General features: G+C 41.3%; 1 protein-coding gene across 1 annotated transcript in view; it reads left to right on the top strand.

The window, feature by feature from the left end:
* Positions 1–13,580, top strand: part of LOC122789359 (anthrax toxin receptor 1-like) — a 1,490,698-nt gene that overhangs the window by 576,622 nt on the left and 900,496 nt on the right. Inside the window, exon 9 of the mRNA XM_044056748.1 lies at positions 5,716–5,776. Within this exon, the coding sequence (XP_043912683.1) occupies positions 5,716–5,776 (61 nt within the window). The remainder of the gene's footprint in view (positions 1–5,715; positions 5,777–13,580) is intronic.

Below are 13,580 nucleotides of genomic sequence, written 5' to 3'. Positions count from 1 at the left end.
CCTATGAAAGCATGTCTGTCTTCCCCTATGAAAGCATGTCTGTCTTCCCCTATGAAAGCATGTCTGTCTTCCCCTATGAAAGCATGTCTATCTTCCCCTATGAAAGCATGTATATCTTCCCCTATCAAACCATGTCTGTCTTCCCCATGAAAGCATGTCTGTCTTCCCTTATGAAAGCATGTCTATCTGCTCCTATGAAAGCATGTCTATCTACCCCTATGAAAGCATGTTTATCTACCCCTATGAAAGCATGTTTATCTACCCCTATGAAAGCATGTCTATCTGCCACTATGAAAGCATGTGTATCTACCCCTATGAAAGCATGTCTATCTTCCCCTATGAAAGCATGTCTATCTTCCCCTATGAAAGCATGTCTGTCTTCCCCTATGAAAGCATGTCTGTCTTCCCCTATGAAAGCATGTCTATCTTCCCCTATGAAAGCATGTATATCTTCCCCTATGAAAGCATGTATATCTTCCCCTATCAAAGCATGTCTGTCTTCCCCTATGAAAGCATGTCTGTCTTCCCCATGAAAGCATGTCTGTCTTCCCTTATGAAAGCATGTCTATCTGCTCCTATGAAAGCATGTCTATCTACCCCTATGAAAGCATGTCTATCTTCCCCTATGAAAGCGTGTCTGTCTTCCCTTATGAAAGCATGTCTATCTACCCCTATGAAAGCATGTCTATCTACCCCTATGAAAGCAGGTGTATCTACCCCTATGAAAGCATGTCTATCTTCCCCTATGAAAGCATGACTGTCTTCCCCTATGAAAGCATGTCTGTCTTCCCCTATGAAAGCATGTCTATCTACCCCTATGAAAGCATGTCTATCTACCCCTATGAAAGATCCCCTATGAAAGCGTGTCTGTCTTCCCATATGAAAGCATGTCTATCTTACCCTATGAAAGCATGTCAGTCTTCCCGTATGAAAGCATGTCTATCTACCCCTATGAAAGCATATCTGTCTTCCCCTATGAAAGTATGTCTATCTTCTCCTATGAAAGCATGTCTATCTACCCCTATGAAAGATCCCCTATGAAAGCATGTCTGTCTTCCCATATGAAAGCATGTCTATCTTCCCCTATGAAACCATGTCTGTCTTCCCGTATGAAAGCATGTCTGTCTTCCCCTATGAAAGCATGTCTATCTACCCCTATGAAAGCATGTCTATCTACCCCTATGAAAGCATGTCTATCTACCCCTATGAAAGATCCCCTATGAAAGCATGTCTGTCTTCCCTTACGAAAGCATGTATATCGTCCCCTATGAAAGCATGTCTGTCTTCCCCTATGAAAGGATGTCTATCTTCCCCTATGAAAGATCCCCTATGAAAGCATGTCTGTCTTCCCCTATGAAAGCATGTCTGTCTTCCCCTATGAAAGCATGTATATCTTCCCCTATGAAAACATGTCTGTCTTCCCCGATGAAAGCATATCTATCTACCCCTATGAAAGCATGTCTGCCTTCCCCTATGAAAAATCCCCTATGAAAGCATGTCTGTCTTCCCCTATGAAAGCATGTCTGTCTTCCTGTATGAAAGCATGTCTATCTACCCCTATGAAAGATCCCCTATGAAAGCATGTCTGTCTTCCCGTATGAAAGCATGTCTATCTTAACCTATGAAAGCATGTCTGTCTTCCCTTACGAAAGCATGTCTATCTTCCCCTATGAAAGCGTGTCTATCTTCCCCTATGAAAGCATGTCTGTCTTCCCTTACGAAAGCATGTCTGTCTTCCCCTATGAAAGCATGTATGTCTTCCCCTATGAAAGCGTGTCTATCTTCCCCTATGAAAGCATGTCTGTCTTCCCCTATGAAAGCATGTCTGTCTTCCCCTATGAAAGCATGTCTTTCTACCCCTATGAAAGATCCCCTATGAAAGCATGTCTGTCTACCCCTATGAAAGCATGTCTGTCTTCCCCTATTAAAGCATGTCTGTCTTCCCCTATGAAACAGTGTCTATCTTCCCCTATGAAAGCATGTCTGTCTTCCCTTATGAAAGCATGTCTGTCTTCCCCTATGAAAGCATGTCTGTCTTCCCTTACAAAAGCATGTCTATCTTCCCCTATGAAAGCGTGTCTATCTTCCCCTATGAAAGCATGTCTGTCTTCCTTTACAAAAGCATGTCTGTCTTCCCCTATGAAAGCATGTATGTCTTCCCCTATGAAAGCTTGTCTATCTTCCCCTATGAAAGCATGTCTGTCTTCCCCTATGAAGGCATGTCTATCTACCCCTATGAAAGCATGTCTGTCTTCCCTTACGAAAGCATGTCTATCTTCCCTTATGAAAGCATGTCTGTCTACCCCTATGAAAGCATGTCTGTCTTCCCTTACGAAAGCATGTCTATCTTCCCCTATGAAAGCATGTCTGTCTTCCCCTATGAAAGGATGTCTATCTTCCCCTATGAAAGATCCCCTATGAAAGCATGTCTGTATTCTCCTATGAAAGCGTGTCTGTCTTCCCCTATGAAAGCATGTCTGTCTTCCCCTATGAAAGCATGTCTGTCTTCCCCTATGAAAGCATGTCTATCTTCCCCTATGAAAACATGTCTGTCTTCCTCGATGAAAGCATGTCTATCTACCCCTATGAAAGCATGTCTGTCTTCCCCTATGAAAGATCCCCTATGAAAGCATGTCTGTCTTCCCCTATGAAAGCATGTCTGTCTTCCCCTATGAAAGCATGTCTATCTACCCCTATGAAAGATCCCCTATGAAAGCATGTCTGTCTTCCCGTATGAAAGCATGTCTATCTTACCCTATGAAAGCATGTCTGTCTTCCCTTACAAAAGCATGTCTATCTTCCCCTATGAAAGCGTGTCTATCTTCCCCTATGAAAGCGTGTCTGTCTTCCCTTACGAAAGTATGTCTGTCTTCCCCTATGAAAGCATGTATGTCTTCCCCTATGAAAGCGTGTCTATCTTCCCCTATGAAAGCATGTCTGTCTTCCCCTATGAAAGCATGTCTGTCTTCCCCTATGAAAGCATGTCTATCTACCCCTATGAAAGATCCCCTATGAAAGCATGTCTGTCTCCCCGTATGAAAGCATGTCTATCTTACCCTATGAAAGCATGTCTGTCTTCCCTTACGAAAGCATGACTATCTTCCCCTATGAAAGCGTGTCTATCTTCCCCTATGAAAGCATGTCTGTCTTCCCTTACGAAAGCATGTATATCTTCCCCTATGAAAGCGTGTCTATCTTCCCCTATGAAAGCATGTCTGTCTTCCCTTACGAAAGCATGTCTGTCTTCCCCTATGAAAGCATGTATGTCTTCCCCTATGAAAGCGTGTCTATCTTCCCCTATGAAAGCATGTTTGTCTTCCCCTATGAAAGCATGTCTGTCTTCCCCTATGAAAGGATGTCTATCTTCCCCTATGAAAGATCCCCTATGAAAGCATGTCTGTCTTCCCCTATGAAAGCATGTCTATCTTACCCTATGAAAGCATGTCTGTCTTCCCTTACGAAAGCATGTCTATCTTCCCCTATGAAAGCGTGTCTATCTTCCCCTGTGAAAGCGTGTCTGTCTTCCCTTACGAAAGCATGTCTGTCTTCCCCTATGCAAACATGTATGTCTTCCCCTATGAAAGCGTGTCTATCTTCCGTTATGAAAGCATGTCTGTCTTCCCCTATGAAAGCATGTCTGTCTTCCCCTATGAAAGGATGTCTATCTTCCCCTATGAAAGCATGTCTGTCTTCCCCTATGAAAGCGTGTCTATCTTCCCCTATGAAAGCATGTCTATCTTCCCCTATGAAAGCATGTCTGTCTTCCCCTATGAAAGCGTGTCTATCTTCCCCTATGAAAACTTGTCTGTCTTCCCCTATGAAAGCATGTCTGCCTTCCCCTATGAAAGCATGTCTATCTTCCCCTATGAAAGCATGTCTGTCTTCCCCTATGAAAGCGTGTCTATCTTCCCCTATGAAAACTTGTCTGTCTTCCCCTATGAAAGCATGTCTGCCTTCCCCTATGAAAGCATGTCTGTCTTCCCCTATGAAAGCATGTCTGTCTTCCCCTTTGAAAGCATGCCTGTCTTCCCCTATGAAAGCATGTCTATCTTCTCCTATGAAAGCATGTCTATCTTCCCCTATGAAAGCATGTCTGTCTTCCCCTATGAAAGCATGTTTATCTTCCCCTAATGCCAGTCCTTTAGGCAGGAAATCAAATTATTTGTGGTGGTGGCTGACACAATGCTATATGTATACTTTGATTCTAAAATCATCATCATCACCCACGTATTCCCATTATTTTCATCAGGGTGATGTAATAATTGTTCCCATCTGTCTAAATTTTGTGCTACTCCTTTACCTTCTGCAACAGTCATGCGTGACTGTTGCAGTTCTTCTCTCATACAATCCATCTTTCTCTAATGCTGGATGCCCTTATTTCCTCTTGTCCTTTCTCTGTATGTCCAAAATCCTCTTCACTGCATTGTCTTCTGCTTTCGTGCATGTGTCTGAACTACCATTATCTGTTCTCTTTGATCTTCTCTGCAACGGGAGGTTCTTGGGCATCTGTTGTTATGTCCTCACTTCTTCATCTGTCCCTCAGTGTGCATCCTAACCCATCTCAAGCACTTCATCTGCATCACCTCTAGCTCCCTCAACCACTCTATCATCACTGACAGGTTTCTGAAGTACACAATAGTACTGGTCATGCCACTCTTTTCTACACCTTACTTTTAAGCTTATTTGGCATTCCGCTGTCATACACTACCCCTGACACTCTGTGCCAATTGGCTGTAGTCCCTCTGAATCTAGCTTTGATTTCCTCATTCACCCTTCTTATCTACCACCCCCTCCAAGATACTTGAAGCTGTAGATCTGTTGATTCTAAAACTGATACATTAAAGGTAGAGATTGAGAATGTGATCTGTGACAGTCAAAATATAATAATGTATCTATTTACAGTTGTTGACTGCAGTAAGGTACCAATCCGGAAGGACTATTTTCAGGTCTGCCTGCTAGTTACAAAACCAGCAGTGAAAGTGAAAGCAGTAATTATAATCACTGTTACAGTCCCTGGGAAGTCTTAAATGGGAACCTAGCACAGTCCTTAGAGAAAGAAATGTGATAACACCTCAGTGATCTGCTCTAAAGTCCAGGACATTGAAAATTGGCCTGATATGCTCTTGGCTGTTTTGATTGCTAAAGGAAGTGATGACAGAACTATTGTTAAAATTAAATACCTTCATATGGGTGGGACATTCCTCCTCATGCAGAATGCTGAAACTGAAGTCCACTTTATTTTTTTTTTCCAAATTTAAGTGCAGGTTCTGCCAGAGTAATTCATATATGTGACAGGGAACTATTTCTGCAATGAGAAACTATGGTTGGTAAATCTGCTGTACACTTCCCTGTATGTCCTTTTTCTACTTACCCTGTGTATCCCAAGGTTCATGCATGGTGTTAGTTACAGTTTTCTAAGTATTGCATAGGTATATATTGTTTGTGTGCTATAATGTATTCTTCATATGGATACAGAATGTCTGCTAGTAGTACTCCCAGTACAGCTTGTTCATTCCATACTAGTGGTGTGTACAACCAAAATCTCCCCTGGAAAAGCATTTTGGGATCAGTGCCTTTACTCTTTCTATATTACTATTATTAATGCGTAAAAGTAGTTTCTAAATACAGTATCTGCCTGCTCATATTCACTATGTACTTTATGTGTACTCATATGCTATGTAATCTACATAACACATTACTTCTTTTGAATTTCAGATTCTGAAAAAGTCATGCATCGAAATTTTAGCAGCGGAGCCTTCAAGTATATGTGCAAAAGGTATGTCAAGGCAAACTTAGAAAACGTCATAATTGTTACAAATACACCTAATTTATTCATGAATGTAAATATAGTGACTATGGGATATTTTTTGTTCAGGTGAATTAATTTGTTTATTTTATGAAGCATGCTGGGCCATAAGAGATAATTTACGGTTTCTGGTCAGTGATGTGGCAGTGCTCTCTGCAAAATGATAATGATTACAATAAAAAACAATAATTGCTAGTGATGAGAAGCCATGCTACTTATATGTTGTAGGACTGTTCTAAAGACAAAATGGCCATGAATATTGTCACATGACACAATGTTCCCAGCATGCTCAGCTGATTAGAATATTCCTCCATTCCACTTACCCTAATGAAATGGAGTGTCAAGGTAGGTTAGAAGGACTAGAACTTGTTCTCCTTTACTGCTGTTTCTGTGCTGACATCATGAGTGTTGTTTTTTTATAGCTCAGTATTCCTGATATTGATCTAATGCAGTAAAAGGGAAAAAGCATAAAAATGAACATATCAATCAGTGTATGCAAATAAAGCTGCAAAAACTTAAAAAAAAATGATTGCAAAGTTTTACACTTTGCAGTTCAAACTTCAGGATACATGAAAATTCTTTAGGGTCTCATTAAGTAAGCAACAGCTTAACAAAAATACATGTAACAGGCCTAACCATCAGCTTTAAAATCAGAAAATTATTTAAACTGTGTTGTATCCAAATACAAACTGTATGGCATCAGATAGTTTTTCACACATCTCCAAACATGGGTTTAGCAAAAACCTTCCAGGATATGAAATGTTATATCCCAAACAGATTAAATGCAAAACTGAAAAAATACATTATTTTAATTTTAGACAGTTCTTGAAACCTTTTATTTTCTTTCTTAAAGTGTTTTCCAACATTTTATAACATTTTTGCAGTGATAACCATCACTGTCTGTCCTTTTACCTTTGTTGTTGTTTCCGTGTCACATTTTTTTTATATGATTCATTTGGCTTTGTTTTGATTTCTAAGCATTCGGGATAAGTAGCTGAACTGTTAAAAAAAAAAACATTCTAGGGAAACAGAAGCAGAAAGAGGGATGATAAATCACCTATGCCAGACTTCCTGTGGAAGGGGAGCTGGGAAGGGTTACAAAGAGAGAGATGAGACAGGCTCAGCTCTGAGACTCTACATTGCAAGTCCTGATGCAGGTAGCTAGTGAGGCACCTGATTCCCAAGGCAAGGAAGAATCTGTGTACTGGAACAAAGGGTTACTGCATAGAGAGTGGACCCCTGAGGTAGAAGGTGAGAGAGTACAGCAGTTGGTAGTGCCTAGAGCCTACCATCTGGCGCTTTTAGCCATAGCCCATGATATTTCCTTAGTAGGTCATATGGGCATAAAACGTAATAAGAGACATATTATGCAGAGCTTCTATTTGCTTGGAATTTCCAGAGATGTAACAGGTTACTGCAGGACCTGTGAGCAGTACCAGAAGGTAGGCAAGGCAGGAGACAAGGTGAGAGTTCATTTGATGCCTTTCCTGTGATTGAGGAGCCATTTTAGAGGGTAGCTATGGATATTGTGGGGCGTCTGAGTATCCCAAGTTCCACGGGGAAAACGTATATCCTAGTGGTAGCAGATTATGCTGCAAGATACCCTGAGTCAGTGGCTTTGTCCTCCATTGTGGCAGAAAAGGTGGCAAATGCTTTGTTAGAGATTTTCAGCAGGGTAGGTTTCCCAAAAGAAATACTGACTGACAGAGGTGCCAATTTCATGTCAGACCTGCTGACTTGTCTGTGGAAGTACTGTGGGGTGAACCACCTGAAGATCACCCCATACCATCCCCAGACTAATGGTCTTGTTGAGAGGATAAAATCTACAATCAAGTTCATGCTACAGGCATTTGAAGACCAGTTTAAGAGGGAGTGGGACAAATATTTGCCCCATCTGTTGTTTGCTTATAGAGAGGTTCCCCAGGAATCCACAGGTTTTTCACCCTTTGAGTTGCTGTATGGGCATAGGGTGGGGCGACCTCTAGGTTTAATTCATAATGCGTGGGAAGGTGAGTGTGAATCCCACAAGGAGTCTGTTGTGACTTATGTCCTAAACTTCAGGACAAGGCTGAGGGAACTCATGGGCTTGGCCCATGAGAACCTGACAGAAGCCCAACAGCAGAAAAAGGTCTGGTATGACAGGAATGCTTGAGCTAGAGAGCATGCTGTAGGGCAGCAGGTAATGGTTCGCATTCCTGTCAGACACAACAAGCTGCAAGCAGCTTGGGAGGGACCCTACAAGGTGGTAAGAAGTGTAAGTGATGTTAACTAAATGGTGGAGCTGCTAGGCAGGAGCACAAATTCTACCATGTTAACATGATGAAACCTTACCATGATAGGGAGGCCCTTGTGCTATTTGCAGTGGACTGCAGGAGGAGTCTGAGGGAGATCTGGTGACTGATCTCAGTGAGACTCGGACTGATACCTCAGTGGAAGGGATAGCAATGTCCCAGCAGCTATTTCCAACCCAGGTTTGAGAAATCCGAGCAGTGTTACAGGAGTTTGGGGTCATGTTCACTTAGGAAACCAGGGTGCACGCACCTGGTGCAGCATCAGGTGGATACAGGACCCCAAAGGCCTATTAGGCAGGCCCCTTATAGCGTGCCTGAGATAGTCAAACAGACATTGAGGGAGGAGATACAGGAAATGTTGGAACTAGGGGTAATTCAAGAGTCCAAAAGTCCCTGGGCCTCCATAGTGGTGCTGGTGCCACAGAAGGATGGCAGCATCAGCTTCTGTGTGGACTGTAGGACATTAAATACTCACACAGAGTCAGATGCTTACCACATGCCTAGGACAGATTAGGCCATAGAGAAGCTGGGTGGAGCTTAGTAACTTACTACCATTGATCTTACCAAGTGTTACTGGCAGGAGCCCTTGACTCCAAGTGCTAGAGAGAGGTCAGCCTTTGTGACTCCTTTTGGCTTGTATGAGTTCACAAAAATGACCTTTGGGATGAAAAATGTCCCAGTAACTTTCCAGAGGCTGGTAGATCATATCCTAGCAGGAGCAGGAGGGTTTGCCCTTGCTTACCTAGATGATATTGCCATCTACAGCTATTCCTGGCAAGAGCACCTTCAGCATGTCAGGGAGGTGCTGGGCAGACTACAGAGGGCAGGGTTGACCATTAAGCTGAGCAAATGTCCGGTGGGTATGGCAGAGGTCTCCTACCTAGGACATAGAGTGTGGGGAGTGGTAAGATCAGGCCAGAACCTGCCAAAGTGGAAGCCATTCAGGCATGGCCTCCACCTGTTACCAAAAAGTAGGTAAGGGAATTTTTAGGGACAGCAGGGTACTGCAGAAAATTTGTTCCCAGTTATAGTACTATAGCTGCTCCCCTCACAGACCTGACAAGGCAAAACAGGCCAGATAAGGTAGTGTGGACCACAGCATGTGAGCAGGCATTCCAGAAGCTTAAAGAAGCTTTGGGAGGACCCCGTGTGTTAGCCAGTGCAGATTACAGCAAAGAATTTGTTGTGTAGGTGGATGCTTCGAAACATGGGGTGAGGGCTGTGTTTAACCAGATTTCTTCAGAGAGAGAAGAGTACCCAGTGGTTTATCTCAGTCATAGGCTTCAACCCAGGGAGGAATGCTATGCAGCTGTAGAAAAGGAATGTCTAGCCATAGTCTGGGCACTGCAGAAACTTCAGCCTTGTCTGTATGGAAGGAAATTCATTGTAATTACCGATCACAATCTTCTAACATGGTTACACCGAGCAAGCCAGCAAAATGCCAAGTTGCTAAGATGGAGACTAGGGTTGCAAGCATATATGTCAGTGCAGCACTGCAGTGGGGTTAGAACGCCAATGCACATGGGCTCTTAAGACAGGGAATGGGGTAAGGTATACCCAGATAGACCTAACCCTCTCAAGCAACATTTCTCAAGGGACACTTGAAAGCTAGCTTGAGTTCTCTGGGGAGGGTGGAGATATGTGAAGGCTCCCAGCCTAGCTAGATAGAATTTTGTAAATAATTCTATGTCATTTGTAAATATTAATATAATACACAGGCTTGGTTTACAAATGTAAATATAACTAACTATATGTTATGATTAAACTATATGTTGTACTGAGCTTCAAAAATGTAACCCCAGTGCACTCTGCTGGAAGAAAGCTGATAAGTCAAGCATTGTATGACTTTGATCTCAAGCTCGGAGACAGGATGTCTGGGCCAGGAAATTATTTCTATTGTCTTGATTTAAGAGATAATTACTAAGGTTTTACATGTATAATGTCTTTTATTGCTGTGGCTTCCTGGTCATGTGCAGCTTATTAAGAAATGTAAATTTGGAGTTTTTGTTAGCCTGGGAACTAAAGAAGTGATAAAAATGATGTAGTGTGAAATGACTCAGCAGTACTGGGTGTTTATCAATTTAAGAATTTCTCAGAGAGAAAGATTTAAGCATTTTGGATTTTATCTGAACCTGAACACATCAACTCACCAGCACTCTGTCTTTGCTCTGTATGTACGTATGATCTTAGACGTTAATATTTCTCTTAGGGATAGATAGAAATAGTAAGATTAGTCTAGCTGTTTTTTATATTTATGTCAGACTATCCTACAATATTATTTTAAAAGTTTCCTGTGATCTCTGAACTCTGTAATGTCATTGTGTTGAAGTAATAAGTATTGTCTTGTGTTTTTATTATTTATTATTAAATATTTTTAAACCTTTCAACTGTGGCTGTTTTGTGTAGAGATAATTTAAGTTCTAGAGTACTTGCATGTATTTGGTGATACTGTACAAAGCCATTCCAATAGTCTTGCTGTTTGTCACACTTACTAATTGGATAATAATATTGCACAGTAAAATTGGACACCCTTTGGTTAAGGCCTTATTGGTAGCTGATAAATAGTGGTTGGTGGCAGTGGATTACTACCTTATAGCCTGGGCATAAAGGAGCATAGCTAGAGAACCTGTGCCAGCCTTCTCCAGGAGTGTCTGTGTATTTGTATATAACTCATATGATAAAGTGTGTGTGTGTATCAGCTACTTGGGCAGGGACACCAAGCACTGGTTGGACAGAGAGGGTGCTAGATGTTTTAGCTTGACCACTAGGCTGAGATCTGTACTCTATAGCTGTGCCAGTGTGGAATCTTATTGGGAATCTGGAGAGAAATGGAGAAACCAGCCCCAGACTGATTGATCTCTGTGTGCTCTTAAGGGAAATTGTACTTTACCGTGTGTGTACTTGTTATCCTTCCCAAATGTGCATGCCGCTCACTGGTGCTAGTGGCGAGGATTGAGGATCATTGATTACTTGGCCAGTGCACGGGCATCACAAGGGTGCTTGGGAGTTAACATTACAACTTGTCTACACCTTCATGTGGGGATAATGGGCAGTTAGAAAAAGTAAACCACTAGTTTTTATCTCTATAAACTGCCCCCCTCTTTCTTCTTTTGGATTGTGAGAAACTGTAGAGAGTGTTAGCATGGAATACATTGGAAGACAGTAGTGAAGGTACAGATCTCAGAAATATGGTGGACATATGGGCTGTGACAGCCTTAAGGTGTTTGGCTCTGTGGGTCTCTGGTACCTGCAATAGCTCTTAATGTAGACTGAGCCCTCTATACAAGAAATAGAACTGTAATTTTTATTGCCGGTTTTGTATATTTTAAAAGTAGCCTTGGTTAATTTAGCTGCCTGTCACTTCCACCTGTAAAAACAGCTGTAAGTTGGCAAAGCTGTCTTATTCTGAGCATAGAAGACAGAATGTCTCAATGGGAAGACACTTTACATGCCGTAACATTAGAGTCACACTTATCATAGCACTAGCCAGATAAACTGGGGGGCAACTTCACTGTGCTTTGTAATGCCACTGAGATTCACAAAATGCCCATAAAGTTGTGTTTTTTTAATGGTTAAAACATCCACTCCACAATGATGCAAGTGTGTAAACCAAGAGGCTGTCCTGGGCTGCAGTAATCAAACTGACGTCCATTTGTTGCCTCCTGAAGGTAGTTGGCTAGGCTTCCTTGGTGTTAGCAGTCCAGAATATTGTAATATAGCTATATAATTGGTTTGCTTACCTCACCACAAAATTTTACAGTTCAGTACCAGGAACCAATAGGTTGATGGAGAAAGGGTGATTCTGCACTTTGATAATAACTTACGCAAGCTAAGTGAAAAGCCATCAACAGCACAACAAATAACATTATTTTTATTTTCTTTATAATTTGGTAACTGGTTAAATAGACTCATTAACAGGCTCTCTTCAGCCTTGACATGGGTCACAATGGAAAGAGTAAATAAAATATACAAATAATTCAGTAACGCCGGTCAGCTAGCTAGCTTGTGAAAGGTTAGAGGAAATTGCAGAACCCAGAGAAAACCAACACAAATTGGAGAACATGGAAACTCCACAAAGGCAATGAGTACAGCCAGGAGTGAACCCTACAGCCTAGGGCTCTGAAGGAGAGTTTACCACTGAGACACCATGCTACCTTACATATACATTAAAAGCCACTGCCAACCAACAATCAATAATTTTCTGTGTTGTTTGCCAAATAAAAAAAAAAAGACTTCATAGGCAAAACTGTAGTTTAATGCAAGGCAAGGATAAAGTTTTTAGTGACTCTTAAGCCCGAACTACAGCACAATTAAAACATAACTGTCATGTATTTCCTGCAGACTTTGACATCATTTTTCTGTACTGTATGTCCAGTTTGAAACAGGGCCCCTTATTGATTATTTTTCTACTTTTATTATTTTATCTAATGTTAAGTGATCAAACAAAGGAGGGATCAGAGAGAGAGAGCGCATCAACATGCTCTCTGAAACAAAATAAAATAAACTATGTCAGAAGATTTAGGAGACAAAGATCTGAAACAATACAAGTGCACAGCTCTAAAGAAGCAAGTGCTCTTCCATGCAAAAAAAATGAGCACTAGACGTCAGACATTTGATTCCTTGGTCACTGTGAAAACCAGAGGAGTAACTGTAAATAATGTCCCGGAATATAACTGCAACCACATTATTCATAAATCCACTGTTCAACTGTGTCTAGCATTTTTTTGCAATTTGTTTTTCCTAATAATCTGGTATTCCTAGGAAGATTTCTCTCAATATAGTGCAAGCTGAAAGAAGTTGTCAGAGTTTTTGTTTGCTTGCTTGTTTTTTTTTTGTTTTGTTTTTTTTTTTTTTGAGGGAGGGGAGTGCATAATTTCCTTTTCTATGCTTGGGTTGGAAATTAAATTAAAATAGTCCAGACTTAAGTTACTACATACACTACCCTGTAAATTGCTTCTGTATGGAGCTGTTCTCCCCAGGCCTTCACTGAGAATGGGATCATTCTCAGTCGGACATGTCCGGTTAACAAATGTCAAATAAATAAATAATAAATTAAGAAAGCTGATCATTCTCAGTCGGACATGTCCGGTTAACAAATGTCAAATAAAGAAATAATAAATTAAGAAAACTACAACTGTTGAACTGGAAACAAGAAAAAATAGTGTGCATGCATAAAATGCAAAATCTTAACAAATATATTCAAGGTAAGCAAAACTGAATGTTGCATTGTGAAAGGCTCTGTGATGCCCATACAAAATAAATCGCTAGGGAATATAAGATGGTAGAATCTGCAGTTTATCATTCAGTAAGACAGAAGAGGTTAGAGCAGATAGGGTAAGTGGTGCTTAGATTTGGTTACTCAACTTAGAGCAGGCCCTGGGCATAATTTAACAGAACTGCTGTAGATCAAGTGGCTTGAAGGGATGTAGATCTGTGTCACTAAAGAGTCATTCTACTAGATGGTGACAGATATCTGTTACCCA

This window comes from Protopterus annectens, chromosome 14.part0 (assembly GCF_019279795.1).
Source record: "Protopterus annectens isolate FY-2018-M chromosome 14.part0, PAN1.0, whole genome shotgun sequence".
Lineage (NCBI taxonomy): Eukaryota > Metazoa > Chordata > Ceratodontiformes > Protopteridae > Protopterus > Protopterus annectens.
The sequence above is the reverse complement of the archived record's forward strand: the minus strand, read 5'-3'. Positions and strand labels throughout refer to the sequence as shown.